Genomic DNA, 26,976 nt, shown 5'->3' on the forward strand with positions numbered 1-26,976 from the left:
GCAGCTGAAGTCATGAATATTCACTTAGATATAGAGTATGCAGTTTTTCTCTAAGTATGGTTCTTCAATCACTTAGGTATGAATACCTTGAGGATATTTAAAAAAAGTGAAGATTCCTGGGCATCACCCAGGTCCACGGAAACATAATCTCTGAGCATAAGGCACAGAAATATATAATTTTCACTCCCCAATTAATTCTTATGCAAAAAAGTTTGAAGATCACTGATGAGTAATGAGCAAAGAAATGTGTAACAATGACACTGAGTTTATTAGAACTGTGCCTACAGTGCGAGTAAATAAGCTCTGAAGAAGTATAGTAAGGGCCTAAGCAAGCATCTGATGGGTCTTTTATCAAATGTAAGTCACCACCTATTGTAAGATGCACTATTCTTTCACGTACCACAGGAAGAGAAAAATAGGAGACCTCTCATGTAAAGCTGGAACAACAGAAGGGCCACAAATACTGTGTAGAATAAATGGAAACTAAACCCACAAAGCAGAAAGAGACAGCAAGAAAACTTAAATGCCTCTACCTTTCAAGTACTGGGCACCAGGTAGAGGGAATTTTATCCAAAAGACAATTCTTACACAGCTTTACAGTCTGAATTCACACTACCAGTAGGGTAAAAATAAAAAACAAAACAAAAAAATATAAATCTCAAACAGAGAATTTAATTTAAAATGGTCTCAGGTAGTAGTGCAAATGACTGCTAGAGGCAAATGCAAGTCCTTTCTGAAGTAATCTGATTTCAATCCAGGCCAATAATGATTACAAGATGTATCCGTATTTTAGAAGTGTTTTTAAATGTGAAAAAAATGTCTTAGAATCACTAAAATGCAGTAAATGGAATGTATACCAAGCTTTTCTGAATGCCCAGAAACTTTGAGGTGGAGTGGCTATTTTCTGGCTCTCAAAGGTACTTCATACATAATTTCATATAGGTGTTGATTTGTTTTTAAAAGTAAGAACTACAAAATAAAGATTATTTAAAATTCTAAAAATCCTTTTCCTTCCCATCACATTAAACATTTTAAATTATTCCTCTAAATATAAAAAATCTCATCCATAAAATAAAATATAAATCAAACAAACAAAACAACCAACAAGTGAGATCAGACAAGTTGTACCCCAGAGTCCATGTAAATGTTTCAGCGTTCACTGGGACTTTGAGAACTAGATTGCAAAATTCACCACAGGCCCTGGTAACAGTCCAGACACAACAGGAGGAAGAGCAAACTTTGCTCCTGCCAAAGATGATGATTTACAGTCCCAGTCCAACACTTGGTGTTCTTTCTTTCACTCACAGGCCACAAACATACTATCTTAATATTTTCATTATATCCAGAATAACCCGGTCCTTTTTAAGAAAAATTGATCCCTTCCTAACAATGCCGCCATGAAAAAAAATTCCTTTAGCACTTTTATAATTTTCCAGTAAAGGAGTATATTACTTGTTCAGACAAATGCACTCTCCATCTCTTCCAAGGGTAGTATAAAACACTGCACAAATTACACACCATAATTGCTCTGGGAACTTAGAAAACTGCAATTTCATTGAATAGCAAGCATATCATCCAAACAGGTGGTTAAAGGACTAAAATGGCTTTAGAGCGAGAGTAAGCACCAATTGATCACTGTGAGGAGTTCCCTAATTCAAATGTGTGACTTACAAATAAACTAGTTATACAGCCAAACTGCTGGCTTCTCCCTACTTTTAGGAGGTGAAGGTCTTCAAAATCCCTCTCACAGCACAATCTGTCTAGAGCAATTGATAAAAGAATTCTAATTTGAATCTCACTCTTGCCACTCCCTGCCACAGTACCTCTTTCACTCAGGAAAGCTATTTCCTATCCCAGAAGCAAATGTATACATATATGTATATACATGAGTATAGGGATTTTTCTAAGACTGCAGAAAGTGAAGTTTCCCACATCCCTACCTACAATTTAATATTCACTTTCCCATAGAAGCAAGAGAATAATGGTTTTATAGTGCCACTGCTGTTCCAACCATGTTATAAAAATATTGTTTTGGGACTTCCCTGCTGGCACAATGGTTAAGAATCTGCCTGCCAATGCAGGGGACACGGGTTCGATCCCTGGTCCGGAAAAATCCCACATGCCGCGGAGCAACTAAGCCCATGTGCCACAACTACTGAAGCCCACGCACTCTAGGGCCCACATGCCGCAACTACTGAGCACACGTGCTGCAACTACTGAAGCCTGGGCGCCTAGAGCCCTGCTCCACAGCAAGAGAAGCCACCGCAATGAGAAGCCCACACACCACGACGAAGAGTAGCCCCCGTGTGCAGCAAGTAGAGAAAGCCCACGTGCAGCAATGAAGACCCAATGCAGCCAAAAAATAAGAATTTTTTTAAAAAGAAAAGTTTTTTAAAAAAAAAATATTGTTTCTACGTGGATCTGTGGAAAATTCACTCTGAATGTCAGTGTCAACCTACTTGGTAACTCTTGGGATAAAGTTTGTTAGCACAGTTTATGTACTATGTAATATTTAATGAAACAATTTTTTTAAAGTGCCCCATAATCCAATTATACAGAAACTCCTATTAACATGTTTTTTTTAAAGTAGTATACCCACAGGTAACAAAACTTAAACAGCACAGAAAAGCACAAAATAAAAAGTAATAATTTTTCTACTCCTAGACCGTTGACACCCAACCACATCTACTGCTTTCCCCTCTCTGAGGGTAACCACCACCAACAGATTCTTAAGAATAGAAAGGGCTTCCCTGGTGGCGCAGTGGTTGGGGGTCCACCTGCCGATGCAGGGGACACGGGTTCGTACCCCGGTCTGGGAAGATCCCGCGTGCCGTGGAGCGGTGGGGCCCGTGAGCCATGGCCGCTGAGCCTGCGTGTCCGGGGCCTGTGCTCCGCGATGGGAGAGGCCACGGCAGTGAGAGGTCCGCGTACCGCAAAAAAAAAAAAAAAAGAAAGAAAGAAAAACAATTATTCATATACCTAAGTACTTTTCTTTTGGTGACTTTCCTGTCATATACATCAATCAACAGGAAAGATTTATCAGATTCTAGAAGCTTGGCAATCTCTTCGATTATAGCATTACTGGTTCATTCCTTGTTGCTGTTGCTGCTCTCTTGGATTTAGCAATGATGACTAATTCTTTTCTGAGGCATTTCCCCCTCCATTTCTATGGATCTGAGGACTGAATCTGCATGGTTCTACTAAGGAATATGACATAATGGAAAGAGCTCTGGATTGAGTTGTAAGACCTGGGTTCTTTCCTGTTTCTGACACTTACATAGCATGTAATCTTAGTTGTTACTTCCTTTCTCTTAGCTTTGGAAAATATAAAGTATTATGTAAATATACAGTGGTAGAAGTAGAAGTGATAAACTCTTTATCATTCTTTTCTCGGAGTTTCAGTTTCCTTACAACTTAGCCTTTATGTATATATTAATCTCTGACATAAGTTCTTCCCTTCCCTCCCGGTAATAATTCAACTTCCTGTATTTCTGTTTCCCAAACTTTTCTGACTTGTCAGGTTTTCATTCCTCCTAATTAGCAATGTAATTCCTCTCTCTCTCTCTCTCTCTCCCCCTGCACATACACACATTCTTGACATTAAACTATTTCTGAAGTTCTTACCGCTTTACACTTCTAGAAATTTTACCTTTATAGGGACTTTTGTTTATATAATGCATTTCCATTCTCCCAGATGAGCAAAGGTACTTGTAACCTATAATGTTTGATAAGGCAGTATAGCATAGCGGCTAAGAGGTGGGCTTTGCAGCAAGACTCCTTGGGGGTGAACCCTGTGTGATCTAAGGCAAGTTTCTTAAACTTTCCATGGTTTTCCCCTACCTATAAAATGGGAATAATAAGTCTATATACCTATTTCAGAGAATTATATGTGAATCAATACAAAGTTCTTAGAATAGAGCTTGACTCATAGTTAGCACTCGGTAAATCTTGTTGATATCTAAAAATCTTTATACATTGCATATCACGTCCAAAATTTTGTTAGTATAATCATTGATGTCCATAATGATACTGAGAAACCACAAAACCCAAAAATCCCTTTTGAACTATCAAAACCTAAACTATATCCAGTACTGTTCTAATATCATGCCATACTATGAAGTTTCCAAACAGGAGTCTATAAATGGTATATGACTTTTCACAAAGTGGAATGCTCTATTCCCCACAATATTTAACTTACTTATAGTAACTTTACACTGCTGCTGTACAAACCCAATTTTTATACCTAAAGTCTTCTTTACACCCAGCCCTCCTCAAGCGACAATATTACTTTGGGGGTTGCCCTAATATATTTGCTTTTTATCTACTCAAGATGATAATTTATTTCTTATCAAGTACTGACCACTATTTCTCTGAATTTTAAAAGTTCACATCCACTCAGATGTCCCAGAGGTACCTCAAACTCATATCTGAAACTTAATATATCATCATTCCCCTAAAAACTCTTTTTCTTCTTAGATTTTTAATCTCATTTAATGGTATCATCCCCCTACTCCTCAACCCTCAAGTCCTGAGGATTTCAACACCTAAAACACTTCTTGAATCACCTATACCGTCTCATCCTTATCACCAATAACTAGGTGTCCTAACCTAGGCCCTCATCATTTTTTGTCTGGACTACTACAATGGCCTTCTAAAGTGATTTCCCTGAAACTGATCGTGTCCCACTAAAACTTACTCTTCTCTGCCTCTAGAGTGATCTACCTAAAATTACAATCCAGCCATGTCATTTCAATGCTTAAAACTCTTCAGTGACTCCTCACTGCCTTCAGGATAAAGATCAAGAATGTTCTCAGGGCCTTGATGACCCATTCTCTATCAATCTAATTCTTTTCTCCTGCCTGCCTATACTGAGTGAACACATTTCTAGTGTTCATATTGTATTTTCTTCCTACAATATTCTTACCCATTATGCAACACAGTTTATCAGTTAATCTGTCCATGAAGCTTTCCCTTTGCATACCTATATGCTTAATATATTATATTGAAATAATCTGTTCATGTCCTCCCCCATTAAACTGAAAGCCTTGAGGACAGGGATCAAGTCTCATTCATCTTTATAACTTTAGCACCTAATTCAATACTTAATAAATGCTTGCTAAACTGAAATGAATTAAAGGCCTAAAAGCCATGCAGAGTTCTAAGATAAATCCTAGTGACAAGTCATCTCAATATGAGGTAAAAGGACGATGCGTATGCCATTCAGACAAAAGAGGGCTCTAGTCACTAACAGTAGTGCCTGAGTTATTCTTTCAAAAAGCAACACACCTAGGTTTGTCTCCTTAGCATCCAGAGCTCCATATTCATAATTCCAATTCTTATTCCTATTAGCAAGCTGCAGTATCTTAACCACACCAACTTTTGACATGTATGTCTGAAGTGAACAACTGTTCTAAAGGGCTGAAGTAATCTATTGATGGACAGAGTTGTTGACAGGCTGATCTGTAAAGAGACACCATTTAGCCCTTACTTTTTTTCAAACCGGACTTGTTGGCACAGCTGTTAAGGTCTTAACATGAGAAATAGCATGTTATTGAATAGCACAGAGGGAAAAAGGACAAACCAGATTTTCCTGTCTAGCTGAGGTAGAAGCTTAGTTAAGATAATCAAAATACATTTTACTTAAAATGCACCTATGAAAATTTGTATGACCTTCCTCTTATAGCTTCCAATTCTTCATTAGTTTCCAATGTGCATCCTTTACTTCTAGCTAACTGTGCCAAATGCTGAAAGTGTTGAGGGCCTCCCAATGTACCACTAGCAGCCAAACTACAAGAGGCATAGAGAAGACCCTATTGTGATGGCTAAACATGAGATATCTTTATTGTTCCTAAGAACTTCTCTTGCATCCAAATAGAGACTACACCTGTGACTGTCGGCATAACTCACTTCATTTAAGATTGAGGTGGGGGCTTCCCAGGTGGCGCAGTGGTTGAGAGTCCGCTTGCCGAGGCAGGGGACACGGGTTCGTGCCCCGGTCCAGGAAGATCCCACATGCCACAGAGCGGCTGGGCCCGTGAGCCGTGGCCGCTGAGCCTGCACGTCCGGAGCCTGTGCTCCGCAACGGGAGAGGCCACAGCAGTGAGCGGCCCGCAAAAAAAAAAAAAAAAAAAAAAAAGATTGAGGTGGCTTTTCAGTAAAGCTAATGTTAGGAATCTGCATAATTTTCAGTTTTCATCCCACTTCAATTCCAATACTATTTGCTGAGTGCCTAACACGTGCCAGACTTTGTGCTAGACATGGAGGTAGAAAGAGGAAGAGGGCATAGTCTGAGGGGAAATAAATGCAATGCCTAACCAATGTGGGCCTTTGAACTTGCTCTAAACCAGTACTAATCTGGTATCCCACAAAAATTGGGGTTGACCCTCCAATGCTGCTTTCATCATGGTAACCAGCCAAGTTTGCCAGTCCAGCTTAGATGAGCCTTAGCTAAGACAGACTCAGCCTCCTTTCATCCTCGAACTAAAAACTTCCTATTGGCCGCAAACTACATTTCATTGAAAGGTATACAAGGGTTGTAGCACAGCAAAACCAAAAGGCACGGCCAAAGGCATTTGCACTGATAAGTTCAATCATTAATAATATTATTCTTATGTATATGAATACTGCTAGCAACTTCTCATACTTACATTATATACATATCCATAATATTTTACTGTGCTAGCTGAGAGATTAGGGTGAGAGTATTTGGAAAGAGGTTTGACAAAAAACTGAAAACAATATATATACTGTTTTTTTCCCCGATCACAAAAGTAATACATGCTCATTCTACAAAATTTGGGAATGACAGAAGCAAATAGCAATCACTATCAACTCTAGCAATATAAGATTGTTAAGGTATTATTAATACTTTGGTATCTATTAAGTCAATCTTTTATTATTTTAACCAAAGTTAGGATTGTATCATACAATGTTTATGTAAATTGCCTTTCTACTTAACAATATACGATAAACATTTTCTAGTATCATTAAATATTCTTTTAAAGTATAGGGTTTTTTTAGTGGCAGTAGATAAATATTTATGTAAATTACCAATTTTTTTTATTAGGATACAGGATATAGTATTAAGTTAAAGACAGTTTTGATGCTTCTGATACATACTGTCAAATTGCCTGGAGCTATTTTATTTTTTATTTTATTTTATTTTTTAACATTTTTATTGGAGTATAATTGCTTTACAATGGTGTGTTAGTTTCTGCTTTATAACAAAGTGAATCAGTTATACATATACATATATCCCCATATCTCCTCCCTCTTTCGTCTCCCTCCCACTCTCCCTATCCCACCCTTCTAGCTGGTCACAAAGCACCGAGCTGATATCCTGGAGCTATTTGAAATTAAGACATTATTGGAGCTTTGCTTAGACTGAGACGAAGTCCTAAAGTTCACAATTCTCACCATGTCTTGAGACTATTTCTCCAATCTATAATATTTTTAACTTTTACAAAGCCATCAACTGTCATTAATTTAGAATTAGCTTTAACATATTTGTTAATTATAGTTCGTGATTTAATTAAATTGCTTTAAGAAACTTAGTTTTATTTTAGCAAGGTCTGGACACATCTGCCTTCCTCTGTAGTTCCTTAAGAGCAGAGACCATATCTTATTCATTAGTCTATTATCCACTGGCCTTATTAAATGATAGTCATTCAATAAGCATTTGTTGCACTTGATTCAATTAATGTAGAAATACATAAAACACATCTAAGGCTAATAGTTAACAAACATTTATTAGTATATGTAATGCATACATTCTACTTCTCTGAAATCTGGATTCAACTTTAAATTATATTTGGCAACATTTTTTTCTTTCATTGTGGTACATAAAGTAATGCTGTGCCTTACAATCTCTGGTATCTTAAATTCAATGAATAAAGTCTTCATAAAACCATACATTGAGAACATTATTCTCATGCTACTAAATAAGTAAATGCGAAGTGCTGATCATGGATCTCTACAGCTGCACAAAGATATGAGGGGCTACCCCCTATAGGTGGTTCCCCTGCTCTATTAAATCAGAGCAGGTTAGGTCTTCAAGGCCAGAACTTCACCTTATTCATCTCTGTATTTCTAACATGTGCTCTCTAGGGGCTCAATAAAGATCAGCTAAATGAATAAAAACATTTGGCTTGGAGGAAGGGAATGACTGGGTGACAGGGGATGAGCCACGCTGTAAAGGAAGAAAACAAATTATAACAAATTATAAAGATAATGTGACTTAAGAAATAAAAAGAAGGAAATATACTTATTATTCTAAATATTTAAAGATTATAGATCTACAACTCACTATGGTTTATACAGTATTTATCTAAATGTGTCCTACAGAATACTAGTTTTATAGGATATCAATTGGAGTTACTCCATAAATTAAACCGATTTCCAGGCAAATAAAATTAAACTAATTTGGGGAAATTAGTAATTAGTAGCATTAACCAACTTCTTCACCAGCAAATTTTATTAGTATATTTAACATTCTACTATCATTTTGAATTTTTCAAAGCAGAGACAGAGCATGCATCTCCCAAACTTATTTGCAACAGAAAACTTTTTTGGGGGTCCTCCTGAGAAATCAGCGTTCCACAGAACAGACTTCAGGTAATGTCTATATACAGAATCTTCAAAGCAGCTCTACATGGAAGACAGTTATCAAAATATCATGAGATAAGTAATTGATAACAAAATAACAACTGGTAACAGAAATAAAGAGAAAATTGTCTAAAGCATCCGTATTGCATACATAGAAATTCATATTTCCAGTGGAGGAGAGTAAAGGAAGAGAAGTAAAGAGACTGTCCTATTAAAAAAGGGTTAAAGATTGTAGTATTCATGCATTTAAGTTCACTTGATCTAGTAAATAACTACTCTGGTATATCTGACTAAATGGTACCCCAAAATTGTAGTGTACCTTCAAAAGTACCTGACAGAATCAGGAATATAACCAAATTATTTGGCAGATACTGTAATTTTTCTCATTAACACAACTCATGAAATAAGGAGGGTTCATAGAAGAGACAGTAAAATTGAGTAACAGAATTCAAGCAACTGGCATAAAATTATTTTAGAGCAAGAAACAGAATTTGTCTCTTTTATGTTCTAAATGAATAAAGTCTAAAAAAAAGAACATATCACAAGAGAAGTCTCACAGCCATTATCTATCCTTTTTTGAACAGAAGAATATAAGGAAATACAATTAGGTTCAAACAAAATGAGAAAAGTGAGGAACATTAAATACCTGGGGTCAGAGACTCCTCCAAAGCACTGCTACTTACTGATGGGGCATTACATTTGGATTTGCTGGTATGGTGGCAATAATACCGAGTTCTAACTAGTTCTGTGACCTCATCCTAATTAGTAGCTTAACTTCTCTACAACTTTCTCTCTATATAAAATAAAAAGGTTGGGGCTTCCCTGGTGGCGCAGTGGTTGAGAGTCCGCCTGTTGATGCAGGGGACATGGGTTCGTGCCCCGGTCCGGGAAGATCCCACATGCCGCGGAGCGGCTAGGCCCGTGAGCCATGGCCGCTGGGCCTGCGCATCCGGAGCCTGTGGTCCGCAACGTGAGAGGCCACAACAGTGAGAGGCCCGTGTACCACACACAAAAAAAATAATAATAAATAAATAAATTAATTAAAGGGTTGACTTAAGTAATCTTGAAGTTTTCATCCATTTCTAAAATTCTAATAAAAGGGAAGCAAGTTTACAAACATGTTGAAATGTTACTTAAGCTTTTGCCATAAATCTTGAGTTTAGAAACACTGAGATAATGCCAAATAAAAATTTGTAAGTCCTTAAATTTACTATAGAGTTTTAGTAATCAAAGCAGAGGCATAAGGAGAGACAAACAGACTGATTAACAGAAAAGAGTCCAGAAACTGACTCTGGTACATATAGGAATTTGGTATTATGAAAAAGAGGGCATTTTCATGGGGAAAGGATTAACCAGTCACAATTTGTGCTGAGATAACATACTACCCATATTGTAAAAAGTAAACATATATCTCCACTCCACGCCAAAGACAAAAATAAATTCTAGCTGGACTGAACACCTACATGTAAACAACAAACCAGAACTGTTTTAGAAGAAAATATAGAATATGTTTCAGACTTTGGGTATGAAAGATTTTGTAACAAACGACAATTTACAACAAGGAGAAGGAAAAAGGATTAAAAACTGTTCTAAAATTAAAACTTCTATGCAACAAAAGACACCATTGACAAAGATTTTTTAAAAAGCAACATATATAACAGTTAAAAGATTTAGTATCTGAATTACAGAAACAACTCCTACAAATCATTAAGAAAAAAACAAACAGCTCAATTAACAAAGGGACAAAAGATATTAACGGTGGTTAACAGGTGAGAAAATATGAATAGCTAAAAACCAAAAAGGTACTCAACTTCAGGAAATATAATGTAATCAGGAAAACACAAGTTAAAACAACAATGAAAAATTATTTCATACCCATTAGATTGGCATAAAAACCTGTCAATATATAACAAGGATGTAGGGAGATGAAAATTTTCACGAACTGCTGGTGGGAGGGTAAACTGATGTAAACTTCTGGAAGACAATTTGAAAGTTCTGATGCTGTATATACTCTGTAACTCAGCAATTCCACTTCTTAGTACTTATGAATGAACCCTAGAGAAAATGGCATATGTTAATTTGGAGATATGTATAGTGATGTTCATTGTAGCCTTGCTTGCAATAGAAAAAAATGAAAAAATAATCTAAATATATATTAACAGGGAAATGAGTAAATTGTCATATTCATACAGTGAAACACCATAGAGCAGCTAAAATTCAAAAACTAAATCTACACTTAGTTACATGGATAAGCTTTGAAAATATATCATTGAGTGAAAAAAGCAAGTTATACAAGACATATCATAAGATGTCTGTTTTGTAAAATTTTTTTAAACACAAAGACAATATATTACATTGCCAAGGGCACTTCCACCACACAGGTAATTTTTCCTTCCATTATAAAAGAATTAAATTAGACATTCTGTAACACCATATACAAAAATAAACTCAAAATGGTTTAAAGACCTAAATGTAAGACCAGAAACCATAAAACTGCTAGAGAAACACAGAAGCAGAACACTCTTTGACATAAATTGCAGCAATGTTTTTTTTCTGATCTGTCTCCTAAAGCAAAGGAAATAAAAGCAAAAAATAAACATTGGGACCTAATTAAACTTAAAAGCTTCTGCATAGCAAAGGAAACCACTGACAAAATGAAAACACAACCTACTGAAAGGGAGAAAATATTTGCAAATGATATGACCAATAAGGGGTTAACATCCAACATATATAAATAGCTCATACAGCCCAACATCAAACAAACAACCCCATTAAAAAATGGGCAGAAGAAATGAACAGACATTTTTCCAAAGAGGAGGATGCTCGGCATCACTAATCATCAGGGAAATGCAAATCAAAACCACAAAGAGATATCACCTCACACCTGTCAGAATGGCTATCATCAAAAAGAACACAAAAAACAAGTGTTGTTGAGGATGTGGAGAAAAGGGAACCCTTGTACACTGTTCATAGGAATGTAAGTTGGTGTAACCACTATGGAAAATGGTATGGACGTGTATCAAAAAACTAAAAACAGAACTACCACATGACCCAGCAATGCCACTCCTGGGTATATATCTGAAAACAAAACCAAAAACACTAATCCAAAAAGATACATGTACCTCAAGAGAAAAACAAATACTGTATGATATCACTTATATGTGAAATCTAAAAAATACAACAAACTAGTGAATATAAGAAAAAAGAAACACTCACAAATATAGAGAACAAATTAGTGGTCACCAGTGAGGAGAGGGAAGGGGGAGGGGCAATATAGGGATACAGGATTAAGAGGTACAAGCTATTATGTATAAAATAAGCTAGAAGGGGACTTCCCTGGTGGCGGAGTGGTTAAGAATCCACCTGCCAATGCAGGGGACACTGGTTCAAGCCCTGGTCTGGGAAGATCCCACATGCCACGGAGCAACTAAGCCCGTGTACCACAACTACTGAGCCTGCACTCTAGAGCCTGCAAGCCACAACTACTGAGCCCACGTGCCACAACTACTGAAGCCCGCATGCCTAGAGCCCACGCTCTGCTACAAGAGAAGACACCACAATAAGAAGGCCACACACCGCAATGAAGAGTAGCCCCCGCTTGCTGCAACTAGAGAAAGCCCATGCGGAGAAATGAAGACCCAACGCAGCCAAAAAAAAAAAAAGCTAGAGGGATATATTGTACAACATGGGGAATATAGCCAATATTTTATAATAGTTACAAATGGAGTATAACCTTTAAAAATTGTGAATCATTATATTGTACACCTGTAACTTATATAACATTGTATATCAACTATACTTCAATAAAAATATTAGATTTTATAATTAAAGAAATGAAGCAAGCAAGCAAATGAAGCAAAATGTTAACAATTTATCCATTCCAAGAGGTAGGTAAAAGGGTTTTATTATATTATTCTTATTTTTCTTTTTGTTTGAAATATTTAAAGTTTTTAAATGACACAATGACACAAAATTTTAATACCTTACCTCTATATATGTATATATTCACATAAAATATGTGGATAAGGAAAACAAGCATAGGAAAAAAAAAGAATGAAGCCAGCAGTAAGACTGGTCTATAAAATTTGTCATAAATTGTGTGTGTATATATGTATGTGTGTGTGTATGTATATATATATATACATACACACACACATATATATGTACGTCATAAATTGTGTATATACATATATATACACACACACACATATACATATAGTGAGTCGGCTCACAAATATTTAAATAAGGGCAAAATGAATATAGATTTTTTAAAAAAACAATAAATTGTTTAATCTATTAAAGTATGCCAGAAATACAGGAGATTTAGACATTCAAAGCATATTATAGTAAATCTGGTAACATCAAAGACAGAGGAACTGGAGAAAATATTAAAAGAGTAAATCTGATTTAAGTGGTTCATTCATTTATTCTTGAGAGATAGAAGCAAAATAACACACAAAAAAAGAAAAAGAATTCTTTTCTGAGAATAGTATGTATGACAGTGTTTCAGAAAGTAGGTGTTTTAAGGCTGAAAAGAACATAATTCAAATCAATTTTGTTACAGACACCTTAAAAATAAAATCTAAAGATTCAACATTTAAAAGCCTTTATGATTCATCTGGGCAACACATAAACACCAAGGTACACATATAATAAACAATTGGTTGATAAACTATTTTCCAACAAGCCAAAGTAAGAAAAACCAAGTATTTCAAGGCAAACCTATTCACATTACTAAATGGTAGATAATTAGGAAAATTTCCTTTAAAAACAAAATTGAAGTCAGTCAAAATACAAGGAACTATTTAAGGTTCAGATGGCTTCATTGTTTCTCAGTATAAAAGAGTGAAACTATTGGAGAGAAACCACAGGTGGATTTTTGCAAGCCTGTACGACTAGGCAAAGTAGCAAAGAAATGGCAATGTGAACAAATAACAGGGTGTTTTAATTGAAGTAAAATATTCCTAATTGTAGAAAGTCTCCCCAAACAATTTGCACATACAGCACTCAGCCAACTGCACATGTTAACAAAGATAACAGTAGAGCAGCACTAAAATGGAGCTGTTAGTCCAGTCTCCTGATTTGTTTCAGATAAAGCTCTCCCTGGCCCCATCTTTGGGCTGACTTCGAGCCTCTCGCTCAAGGAACAGTTTTGAAGAACAAAACTTATATAGTTGTGAATATTCAGTATATTATTTGTTTTTTTAAAGTTTCTGTCATCTTTTAATATTATTGATCAAAGTAATTAATAATTTCAGATCCAGCAGAAACTTTCTTAATAAACATATAAATGAATCTAGGCACAGATCTTATACCTTTCACCAAAAAGACCCTAACTCAAAACGGATCATAAACCTGTAACATAAAACACAAAACTATAAAACTTCTAGAAGATAACATAGAAGAAAATCTAGGTGACCTTGAGTTTGGCAATGACTTTTAGGATACCAAAAGCACAACCCATGAAAGAAAAACTGAAAAGTTTGCCTCTATTAAAATTAAAAACTTCTGCTTTGCAAAAGACACTGGGAAGAAAATTAAAAGACAAGCCACAGACTGGGAGAAAGTATTTGCAAAAAACATATCTGATAAAGAACTTGTGTCCAAGATATACAAAGAACTCCTAAAACTCAACAATAAAAAAAGAACCACTCAGTTTTACCAACCTGGAGAAGTTCTTCTAAATTCCATAATATCTGTTTACTTTATTTGTGGCTGGAAAAATAAGAGCTCTGAATTAAACAGTATAAAACTGTACCACATTAAATAAAATTTTATGTGATTGGTAATTATATTTTCTTGAAGTATACATTCTTTACATTTTTTATATCATATAGATATGTTACAGATGAAATATGGTGTTTTTAAAAATTTCTATAACAAAGCTGGACATGGAGTCCTTGCTCAGAAATATAATAATCTCTCATTTTGCTGTTTTATGAAAAAAAATCATAATTGCCATATTTTTACTTATGGCAACTTTCCCCAATTAAGAAGCTTAAAATGCAAAATATTATTAAAGCTAAGTTGTAAATTTGGGAAAAATGAAATATAACTCAAGGATCTCATTATAAAATCTTAGAGAATGCCAACAATAGTAGCATTATAAAAAATAATACTTTTCAGTTCAACCACAAAACACTTTATAAATATTTCATTAATACCAATCAAGTTGAAGGACAAGTATTATTTTACATAAAGATGATCATTTTGATGATACTGCTTCTTTCATTTTTATTTTTTATTACATCTTTATTGGAGTATAATTGCTTTACATTTTTGTGTTAGTTTCTGCTGTATAACAAAGTGAATCAGTTATATGTATACTTATATCCCCATATCCCTTCCCTCTTGCATCTCCCTCCCACCCTCCCTATCCCACCCCTCTAGGTGGTCACAAAGCACCGAGCTGTCTCCCTGTGCTATGCGGCTGCTTCTCACTAGCTACCTATTTTACATTTGGTAGTGTATATATGTCCATGCCACTCTCTCACTTTGTCCCAGCTTACCCTTCCCCCTCCCCATGTCCTCAAGTCCATTCTCTATGTGTGCATCTTTATTCCTGTCCTGCCCCCTAGGTACTTCAGAACCATTTTGTTTTTTAGATTCCATATATATGTATTAGCGTACGGTATTTGTTTTTCTCTTTCTGACTTCACTTTGTATGACAAATTCTTTCTAGGTCCATCCACCTCACTACAAATAACTCAATTTCGTTTCTTTTTATGGCTGAGTAATATTCCATTGTATATATGTGCCACATCTTCTTTATCCATTCATCTGTCGATGGACACTTAGGTTGCTTCCATGTCCTGGCTATTGTAAATAGAGCTGCAATGAACATTGTGGTACATGACTCTTTTTGAATTATGGTTTTCTCAGGGTATATGCCCAGTAGTGGGATTGCTGGGTCATATGGTAGTTCTATTTTCAGGTTTTTAAGGAACCGCCATACTGTTCTCCATAGTGGCTGTATCAGTTTACATTCTCACCAACAGTGTAGGAGGGTTCTCTTTTCTCCACACCCTCTCCAGCATTTATTGTTTGTAGATTTTTTGATGATGGCCATTCTGACTGGTGTGAGGTGATACCTCATTATCGTTTTGATTTGCATTTCTCTAATGATTAGTGATGTTGAGCATCTTTTCATGTGTTTGTTGGCAAACTGTATATCTTCTCTGGAAAAATGTCTATTTAGGTCTTCTGCCCATTTTTGGATTGGGTTGTTTGCTTTTTTTGGATATTGAGCTGCATGAGCTGCTTGTATATTTTGGAGATTGAACCTTTGTCAGTTGCTTCATTTGCAAATATTTTCTCCCATGCTGAGGGTTGACTTTTCGTCTTGTTTATGGTTTCCTTTGCTGTGCAAAAGCTTTTAAGTTTTATTAGCTCCGATTTGTTTATTTTTGTTTTTATTTCCATTTCTCTAGGAGGTGGGTCAAAAAGGATCTTGCTGTGATTTATGATACTGTTTCTTGAGTGCCAATTGCTAATCTAAAACTTTATATTATCTCATTAAATCTTCACAACAGTGCTGGGAAGGCAGGTACTATCCTCCCTTTACAGGTAAGAAAATTAAGGCTATTTCATCTCCCACGTTCAAAGTTAGTGAGGTTAAACAACTGGCCAAATTCACACTGCCAGTTAAGAAGTAAAGTTGGGATTCAAACCCAAGATACTGTGACTCCAAGGTCCATGCTCTTCTTACTATTTGAGTCTATAGCTACATCTCACAAAGAACAGTTAGGGTTTCACATACAGAAGGTGTTCATAAGCAGTACTGGTCATTGTTCACCTGAATGACTCATAAGTCCCTCAAATAAGATGATTAACATGTGCAAACCTGGACTCAGTATCTTTCCATCCAAGACTGGTCTTCCTAATATATTCCCTACTCTGATTTATGGAAGGAGTTACTCACCATCTGGATAGTAGTCCCCCAGGCATTTCCTTTTTTTATCTCCATGATCCAAACAGTCACCAAATCCCATTGAGTCTACCTGCTAAACATCACCCTTCTCTCATCATCACTCACACAGTCCTTCAGTTACTATCCTATCTCTATCCCTTGCTGTTCAGTCAAACTTCTTCAAAGAACAGTCTATATTCCATGCAGATTGTATGCTTAAGGGCAGTTCTTAACGGCAGCTTCTTAATTATGCGGCTGTATAATTAGTGCCAATCATAGAGCTTGTCCATATTAGGTTTTCAATAAATACTGGACAAATGAATGCAAATATCAGGCTTTCATTCCTCCATTCCCCTGTAAATGCACTGAAAAAGGTCATTTTCTGATAGGAAAATGGCACTGCCTTCTTTAATAAAAAAAACCCAGATCCTCTGAGGTTGACAATGGAAGAAGAATCTCTACATGCAGAAGATGAACTTATGAGTTAAATCTACAAGCTCCAGTTCTTGTCCTTAATATTCACTTTCCCCTTGGAGATCTCATTATCGCTGTCCCTCCTCACTGGCCTCATTGGGAGAAGGGTGCTGCTCCCCTTATAATGCTAGAGCCTTGTTAGATCTATGATTATGACTCTTTCCCTTATATATCTTGATACAGCAAAGATAAAGTTATGATATTTAAATAAGACTTTACCAAAGCCAGAAGATAATAAAAGAGAAGAAAGCACAGACACCAAAAAAGTAACCAGGCAGTGAATCTTAAAAGTTAGGATTTTCTCTCTGGGGCTTTTAGGCCCTGTTCTATCATAGTTCCTGATCTACCCTCAACTGGTGAGCACTATTTTAGCACCCACCACCCAAGAATCCATGCTTACCATATCCCCTCCTTAAAGACTAAACCTAGGAAAGAGAACCCAGAAGCATCCAGAGTTACCTATCCCCACTTAAATCCTTTTATCCAAGTTGTAGTTTCCTGATCTGGAACCTACATTTTTGGTAGAGGTGAACAAGAGAAATGCCAGCCCTTTAGGAGAGACCCTCCTATCTTCAGGGAGCAGCATGGTTTTACCCTAGGCCAACCCAAGTCAATCAATCTTTATCTCAATACAGCATAGTAATTCAATATTAATATGGGAATATATGCCAGATGCATATATTATAGGGTAACAGAGACTACTTAGTATCAAACCATTCAGTAACTTTAGCCTTCTAGACATGTTGGTAGCATTCTCCATATTGACTAGTCATTTCTTCTTGAAATTTTCAACCCTGGTTGCCCATTTCCTGGTTATTCCCTTCCTTCTCTGGTCAGTTTCAGACTACCGTGGCTCTTATTCTGCATCCTCACCATAGCCAATTGTATTTGCTCCCATGGTTATAGTATAACACTAACATAATGGTTAAGAGTAAGCTTTGGATCAACTCTAGCATTTTTTTTTTTTTAGCTATGTAAGGGCCAAATAATATAAGTGCAAAGCATTTAACAGACTGCCTGAACCGCAGTAAGCACACAGACATGGTAAGTTAAAAGCAAAATAAAACAAAATACTCTAATAGGCTGATAGTTATAATACATCTCTAGCTCAGACCTCATTGTTGAGCTTAACATCAGTACACCCCTATGATATGTGGGGCCTACAAAAACTTAGAAATAATATTACCTTCAGAAGGCTAAACTATAAATCAGTACATAATGGACCAGAGCAGATATATGCAAAGTTAGCTTATAGAGACAGAATGGCTCTAAGACCAGAGACTAGGCTACAATATAAATGTTTTAACATATTTAAAGACACAATGTTTTCATCAAAAAGAAGAGCTGTCAGGAACAGGAAAAGTTAACTCAGAGGGGCAGAAACTGGAGGCAATTTAAGCTCTACTGTAGAGGTTCTCAGAGCTTAATGCTATTAAGTGACCACAACATACATCTAATTTCCTTTGTTGTGATTCCAACCTCCTAAGCAACCTGGTGATTTCTCATATAATCTTCCTACACAGAAAACCCCTTAGTCAGAGAATCAGTATGCTATCTACTTGACAAATATCTCAAAGTATATCAATAAACTGGCATCCTGATAAATTCATCAGTCAAGTGTGTGTGTGTGTGTGTGTGTGTGTGTGTGTTTGTGTATCTCACAAACTCTGGTGCGTGTAGAAAGATTGTGTTTGTAAGTGCACAAGACTTAGCAGCCCTGTTTTTCTTACAGTTAATTCATCAATGAATTTCATAGTGAAGGCCTCTTGTAGGAGACCAGCCAGTCAGCTTTTTCCTTGACTAGAGCACTATTCATTTAAAGCATAAATGAATGTAGAGGATAGTCACACATGTTTACGTACAGTATAAAGTAGAGGATATCCTCTACTTTATACTCTACGTAAATATGCGCGACTATCTTATAACAGGATGAGACATGCAGGAACATGGTAAAGATATCAGCAAATCCAATTTCATGAGGGTGAGCACTACAACTCACTAGCAATAAAAGTTTTGCTCTCTTTAAAAAAAAAAAAAAATTTATTTATTTAGGCTGTGCCGAGTCTTAGTTGAGGCACACGGGATCTTCGTTGTGGCATGCGGGAGCTTTAGTTGTGGCATGTGGGATCTTTAGTTGCAGCATGGGGGAATCTTTTAGTTGCGGCATGAGGACTCTTAGTTGCGGCATGCATGTGGGATCTAGTTCCCCAACAAGGGATCAAACCCGGGCCCCCCGCATTGGGAGCACAGTCTTACCCACTGGACCACCAGGGAAGTCCCAGTTTTGCTCTCTTTTAAGACTAATCTTCTAAAATGTTTTCATTATAAAATACCCTCCTCCATCCATTAATTATCTTGTATTTTTGTAAACAACAGGTAAATATGCAACACCTTTGAAAATTCTGACATTACATTTTTCTTCCATTCATTCTTTCGTCAAATATTTATTAAGTTCATTCTAACTGTCAGACACTGTACTCGGAGCTGGAGATGATGTGCAAAAATTGGGGCCTCCCTGGTGGCGCAGTGGTTGAGAGTCCGCCTGCCGATGCAGGGGATACGGGTTCGTGCCCCGGTCTGGGAGGATCCCATATGCCGCGGAGCGGCTGGGCCCGTGAGCCATGGCCGCTGGGCCTGCGCGTCCGGAGCCTGTGCTCCACAACGGGAGAGGCCACGACAGTGAGAGGCCCGCGTACGGGGAAAAAAAAAAAAAAAAAAAAAAAAAAATTGGCACAGCTGCTGCTCTGGCCTGCTTAAGCTTTAGAAGCAGATACACTTAAGTCAAATTATCACACTGACAATCGTAAAACTACATTTGTAACTTATTAGCAAGTAAACTATACGGCACAATAAGAGTATGCAATACGGGCATTTAATCAGATCAGGTAAACTCTCAGAAAGTGATATTTCAGCTAAGATCTACAGGAACAGGGGTCAAAGACTAGGCTAGAACAGTCTGGATAAAGAAAACAGTACCATACTCACTGTCTCTAGCTCTTCACCTATTCTCTCAAATAAAACAGCCTTCTGGCTTTTCTACCCTTTACCGCACTGAAACTGCTCTTAAGATCCTCAATGAGCTCCACGTTACTGAATGCAGTGATCAGCTATCCTCATCTCACTTGACGCAGAGCGGCATTTAACATAACTTAGCATTCCTTCCTCCTCAACCACTTTCACCTGCCTCCTAGGACGCCACACTCTAGGTTTTTCTCTCGATTCACTGGCAAATCCTGCATAGTTGCAGATAAATCCAGACCGACCCAAACTCCATGGAGTGCCTCTTTTTGTTATACCAGCCATTCTCAGTGTTTATCTACTATCAAAACACTACTGTGAAGCTTAAAATTATATCTATAGGCAGATCTTTACCCTCATCTCTGGACTCATTTATCGAACTGCCTGCTCCACACCTCTACTGTAATGTCTTAGAGGCATCTCAAACGTAACACGGCCAAACTAAACTCCTGATTTACCCTGCTACTCCAACACACAGATCTGGAGACTTTCGCATGACGCTGAATGGTAATTCCCTCCTAGTTGCTCAAGCTAAAAACTTGTAATCATCTCTGACTCTTTTACTCTCACACCTCATATCCAATCTGTCAGCAAACCTGTTGGCTATACTTTCATAATATATCCAGACTCTGGCCTCTTCCCACTGCCTCCACTGCTATCACCCTGGCCCACTACCACTACCATCTTTCACCTGGACTATTACCTTACCTTCCTATTTAGTGTCTCTCCTTCTACGCTTGCTTCTCCATGGTCCATGATCAACACAATTTAAAAGAAGTAATCAATTTAAAAAGTCAGATCATGCAACCCACCTGCTCAAAACCTTCCAATGGCTTCCTATCTCAATCAAAAAAGTCAAAGTTCTTTCAATCACCTACATGACCTCCATCCTCTGTGACCTCATGTTATTCTCCTCTCCTGCCACACTGCTATTTGTCAAAAGTGAGGACCCGCAGGCCTTTGCACTGGCTGTTCTCTTCACAGAAACGTTCTTCCTCCAGACATCTGCATGACTTACTCCTCCTCCTATTTCAGATCCCCTCAAATGTCCCCTTCTTGATTAGGTCTTCTCTGACCACCTTATTTAAAGGTGAACCTTGCCCCCCAAAACCTGGCACTCTCCATCCCCCTTCTGAGTTGGTTCTTATTTTTCTCCACTGCATTTGTCTTCATTTACTATACATGTCACATATTTATTGTCTATCTCTCCTTAGTAGAATGTAAGATTATGAGTAGGGACTTTTGTACATTGTGCTCAGTAGTATAACCTCAATGTCCTGTTATATAGTAGGCACTCAACAGATATTTGTTGAGTGAACAAATGGATAAAAAGGAATATGAGAACCAGTGACTGAAGAAAGATCTGTATGGCTGAAGCACAGATAGGTGGAGACTGGTAGACTAAGTGAGGCTGGAAAGGTGGAAAGGGACCAAATGACATTAGGCTTTATAAAGAAATTTTGCCTTTAAGATTAAGGCAGGACATCACTAAATGGTTTTAAGAGAAATTTGAATTTTTAAACAGTTATTCTGGCTACTGTGTGGAGAACTAATGGAGAAAGGCCAGAGTGAATAATCACTATGGCAATGGTCTTGGCAAGAGATTATGGCAGTTTAGAAAAGACTGTGCTTATGTAGATGCACAGAAAAGGATGGATTTGAGGGATATTTGGGAGATAAAATTGATAAAGCTTAATAATAATTTGGATACAGAGGTATGAAGGACATTTAGAAAGACACGGGTTCGAGCCCTGGTCCGGGAAGATTCCACATGCCGCAGAGCAACTAAGCCCATGCACCACAACTACTGAAGCCCGCGCGCCTAGAGCCCGTGCTCCGCAATAAGAGAAGCCACTGCAATGAGAAGCCCGCGCACTGCGACAAAGAGTAGCCCCGCTCGCTGCAACTAGAGAAAGCCCATGCGCAACAACGAAGACCCAACAAGCCAAAAATAATAAATTTATTAAAAAAATAATGCTTAGATTTCAAATTTTCATCATAAGTGGATGGTAGTGCCCTAAAGTGAAGTAGGGAACACTGAAAAACAATCAGATTCACAGGTGATAACCATGCATTTGGTTTTAGGCATGTTGAGTTTGAGGTACTTTTGAGATATCCAAGAAATATCAAGAAGATGTATATAAGAAAGCTGAAAGGTGAAGCTGGATGGAGCTATACATTTAAGAGTCATAGGTGGTGGCAAAACCATGGCTATGAATGAGATCATATTCAATTACACAGCAAAAAGGAGACTCGGACTTAAGAAACTACCCTACCCTTTGTGGGCTGGACGTAGGAGGACGAGCCCCTCAAAAAGAAAAAAAAAAAAAAAAAAAGGAATGGCTTTTTTGGTTTTTGAAATCATACTCATAAGAAGTTCTCATTTTTAAAAATTCTGATTTAAACCAGTAACATTAGAATGTCAGAGGCTTTCCAAATTAAACCAATTCATCAGAACTATAAATCTGTTCAAGGATAGATGACTTTCAGAAACTATCTGGAAAATTCACAGTATCTTTCTCTTTGATGCTTCAAAGTACATCAATACACAAAAAGCTATCCATCTCAAAACATGTATGATTTTGGCTTATTGCAGTTTCCTGAAATTATCTTCTCTCTCTCACTCACGGCCTCACCATATGCTGTTCTTTTGGCCCTCTTTCCCTGAGATGAAGATTTCCCTGACTTCTCAAGACTGGACTAAATGATCTTCTTTCTAGCCATCCCAATGATATAGTACTGTATGTTTAATGTGTGTACTGTGAAGTATGTTTAACCATTAGTTTAACTAGATAACAGTCTTTTCCACTGTTGTATACTTAGTACCTAACAAGGCTAAGTTTTAAGAAACACATCTATTCTGCAACGTGAAGGATTAAAATCTAATTGGTTTTCAGTCCATTGACAACACTTCAAACGTCGACTTTCCCCAAGAGGAATGACTTTTAAAAATCAAACAGTAATTTGTAAACAAATGATTGAATCTTTAAAAAATACCAAATTTTGGAGATTTTTATATGTCTTTTTTCATATTGTATCCTTAAAGCCTGCAAAAATTCATATTTAGGAATACCGGGGATTCTTTCTCCTTTAGTCTCATACAAAAGGGATTTGACAACTCTCTTTGAAAGCCTGGCTTGCGGTGACAGTTGACTGGGCAAATAAACCACACCCCTGTGCAATGGCAAACAAAGGTGCAATTGCACAGGGGTACCTAATCCATGCCGCGAGAACCCACTTGAGAGACCGGAAGCAGAGGCAGCAGCGCGGAGCACCCGTTTCCACAGCATCCTCCTTGCCTGGCCTTATGCTGCACCCTCCGACCCTCAGGATAGCAACCATTCCCAAATTCTCGCCTCAACTAGATGGCTTGGTTTCTAAAATCCCAGAGGAAATGAAGGAAGGAAAAATCCTGTCAAAGGAAAAGTGGCAACCAAGCCCACAGTGCTCACCAAACCGACGCTCTCAGTCAACCTCCGTCAACGCTAACCGTTGGCTCGCAGGCCGCCACAGGCAACGTCGCAGTGGCTCACGGGAGCTGTAGTTTCTGTCGCAAACAGAACGCGACGGGGGCACCAAAACTACACTTCCCAGAAGTCAATGCGAGTACGCCCTGCCTTCTTAAACCTGGGTTTAGCGTAATAAAGAGACCGTTTCTATTTTTAGGCCGACCTTAAATTTAGATTCAAGAACTTCCAGGTGTACGTCTGTGCTACACTCTCTGCCGTGCTTGTGTACTTCAGCTGTCCCTTATTTTCCTTTCCCCTTGTTCAGGCCAAAGAAGCCAAACCGCAGAGCACGGAAAACGCCGGCGCAGCTTAACTGCCTTTTAAGGCGCATGCGCGCTGCCCGCCGTCACGCAAGCGTAACGGCCGGCAGCGGTTGGCGGCCGCGCGCGGACTTGGGGTCTGGAGGTAGCCTGTGGGAGGGCGGGGTTTTTTCCAATGGCTTTGCCTCTGCGGGTCGCGTCTGCTTGGGCGGGGAACAGGGCGCAGGGGCGGGGGCGGCTCCTCGTTTGTGCCGGGCGGAGAAAGGGGAGGGGCTGGGGGTGAGGACCCCATCTTCCCTCCCCGCTCCCGCCCTCTGGGCCGAGCCCCACCGATGGGGCTGGGCGAAGGGGCGGGCTCTGCGCCGCGGGCCCAGCCGCTCCACCAGCTTCGCTGCCCAGCTCCACGCTCGGGGATTGCGGGGCCGCCCTGTGCCTGTCTGGCCTGGCGGGCGGTGGGCGAGGACGCAAGGATTGGAAAAGAAGCGGCGTCTACCCGGGGAGTCCGGAACCGGCAGGCCGGAGACGCTTTCCGCCAACGCCGCCACCGAGACAGCGGCTGCAAGAGGCTGCCGACCCCACGGGAGCTCCAGGGTCTCTGGCCGCCGGGGCCAGCAAGCCAAGATTCGGCAAGCCTTCCCAGCCAGCGCCCGGCCGGGAGGGAGGAGCTGCGGAAGGCGGGGACTGGTGCCGGAGGAGGGGCGGGGTGAGAACGCTCCCGAGAACACCGTGGCTGCACAGACAAAAAACACCGAATGGCTGGTGAGCGTTCAGCTGTTACCAGCCTTTTTGGGCAGAGTACGGGTTTGACAGCTCCACAACGTGAGGATATCCGCTGACCCCGAGAGACGGAGGAGAACACTTCCCCGACACTGCCTGTCCAGCAAAGCCAGCGCTGTAAGGTTTCAACTTTCCAACTTTTTTTTCTCGGTCTCTGACCAAAAGACTGCCCCTCCGGGCAGAAGGAGAGGGCGAGCTCTATCTCGTAGATCGAAGACACTCTGGCTCCAAATGTCACCCAGACGTATGTTTTCATGACGATTCGAGTTCTCTGATTTTATTCTTACATTTCTCGTTTTTAAAAATGCAAAGTGCTTTGGGGGACATGCTGAAAGGTAACTGAAGACAGCAAAGAAAAAACTCCCAATTGCCATGGCTGAAGGAGAGAATGAAGTGAGATGGGATGGACTGTGCAGTAGAGATTCAACTACTAGAGAGACAGCACTGGAAAACATTAGGCAGATCATTGTGAGAAAAACCGAGTGTCTTCGTTTGGTGAAAGAGACACCTTATCGTCCAGCTGACGGCCTTTCAAATGCTGTTTCTTTGGATGGGTTGAATAAGCTTCTTGCTCATCTGCTTATGCTTTCTAAGAGGTGTCCCTTTAAAGATGTAAGAGAGAAAAGTGAGTTTATTCTGAAGAGCGTCCAGGTAAGAAATAACATTATAAGTACAACTGTTTATCTAGTAATGTGAAGTTTTACTTGCAGATATTCACTTTGTATTTGCTTCAAATAGGTTGTTATAATTTGAACCACTCAACATCTTAAATTTAGACTGTTTTGTAAAACATTGAATTTGGGGTTAAAATTGGACAGGGTGAATTAAAGTAAAAGTAATTTTCAAATACAACTAAACAAGTATTGTCTTTCTAGAGAGTTTTAGCAGAAATGCATCATTCCTCCATTGGGAGATAGGGATTGACATATATACACTAATATGTATAAAATAGATAACTAATAAAAACCTGCTGTATAAAAAAAATTTAAAAAGAAATGCAATCCTCCTGGGCAAAATACGTGAAAATTACAGTTAATTACAAATAAATACTTACTTTTCCTTATATTCATTTTTATGTGTTGTTGGGAAGTGTAGCCAGTATGCTTTTCACATTGCTACAAACAGTGTTCTCTGTGGAAAGTTTCACGTTTACAACCCTCTAAAATGATAAAGATGTTAAATGTTTCCTAGTCAGCTTGTTCGAGATAACTGGTGAAACAATTTCCTCTTGTTCTTAAAAACAAAACAAAAAACCCGAAAATCTGTTCCCTAAATGCAACCTTTTTTTCCTGAAAGAATTATGTAAAATAATAAAAGCCCATGTTATAAAGGAGCTGACATCTGCAAATTGAATAATTGGATCCAGGTTGAGTGAATGGTAGACTGTTATGGTCAGTTACTTAACTAGCTTTCTCTGTGTTTGCCTAAGTTGTTTGATTCTTTTCTTTTTCACATACATACCTATTTAAGTTGTGAGTGCAAAGGATAAAGGATGTTATAGTTTTCCTCCTGTTTGTACATATTCAATTTATCTTGTTTTATTAGAAGATTAGAAGGTTTTTTTTAAGGGAAAGATTTTTAGTATTAAGAATTGTCAGAAATGGCCTTTAAGCTTATCAGTCTAAATTACTCAATCCACATGTGTTCAAAGTCACAGTATGAGAAGTTTTTTAAATTTATAATTTACTTGGGTATATATTAAGCTAAGATGAACAGTTTTTCTATTCTGGTTTGAATTCAGTTTAAAGCAACAGAAAAATAATAATGTGTATAAAATGAAGACTCTAAGATCTCGGGATATTTCTTCTCACAAACACTGTGGAAACAATAGTTACAATTTATATTTATCCAGAGTTACTAGAGAGGAATTATTCTAGTACTTGAAGTTTACCTCTTTGAGCATCAAAAGTTATTTCTCTATCTCTTAGTGTAGTGACTACAACAACCATTTTTTTCATAATGGGGGTCATCATTATGCGCATCAAGTACATACTCTTGTACAGCTGAGGGTGGAATGTATATGTAGGACTGTATGATCCATTTTGTTTGAATTTGAGTGTTCAATTTTTATAGTCTTTCTGTTCCTTACCTTACTGTTGGTATGCTTCACTTCAGTCTCTTCCTGAATCTTTTATTTTGCTACTTTTAAAAATATTAGAATGGGAAACCAGATAATCAATTTTATTAAGAGTTAGATTGAAAACAAGTAATTAGGTTCTGGGGAGTACAGGGTCAAAGGACTAACATAATGGTAAGTAAAGTGGTACTGGTGTCAGACCTGGGCTCAGGTTCTCCTCCTTTATTAATATACTGCATACCCTTGAACGAGTTAAGTTACTTGACCTCTCTTAAGCTTGGATTTCCACATCTATAAAATGGTAATAATAATACAGAGGTGTATTACTATAATAAATAATATAAATTA

At 38.1% G+C, this 26,976-nt stretch overlaps 2 protein-coding genes across 7 annotated transcripts in view; one reads left to right on the top strand and one right to left on the bottom strand.

Annotated features, from left to right (window-relative positions):
* Positions 1-23,534, bottom strand: part of CEP57L1 (centrosomal protein 57 like 1) — a 78,738-nt gene extending 55,204 nt beyond the window's left edge. For all 5 annotated transcript variants that reach the window (XR_014295190.1, XR_014295191.1, XR_014295192.1 and 2 more), the window contains exon 1: positions 23,458-23,534. The gene's annotated coding sequence lies outside the window, so the exon portion shown is untranslated. The remainder of the gene's footprint in view (positions 1-23,457) is intronic.
* Positions 23,535-24,142: 608 nt separating this feature from the next.
* SESN1 (sestrin 1) overlaps positions 24,143-26,976 on the top strand; it is a 117,132-nt gene continuing 114,298 nt past the window's right edge. For both annotated transcript variants that reach the window (XM_082633554.1, XM_082633555.1), the window contains exon 1: positions 24,143-25,202. In XM_082633554.1, the coding sequence (XP_082489680.1) occupies positions 24,924-25,202 (279 nt within the window). In that variant the 5' untranslated portion in view covers positions 24,143-24,923. The remainder of the gene's footprint in view (positions 25,203-26,976) is intronic.

This window comes from Mesoplodon mirus (genome assembly GCF_964341445.2).
Source record: "Mesoplodon mirus genome assembly, chromosome: 10".
NCBI classification, from domain to species: domain Eukaryota; kingdom Metazoa; phylum Chordata; class Mammalia; order Artiodactyla; family Ziphiidae; genus Mesoplodon; species Mesoplodon mirus.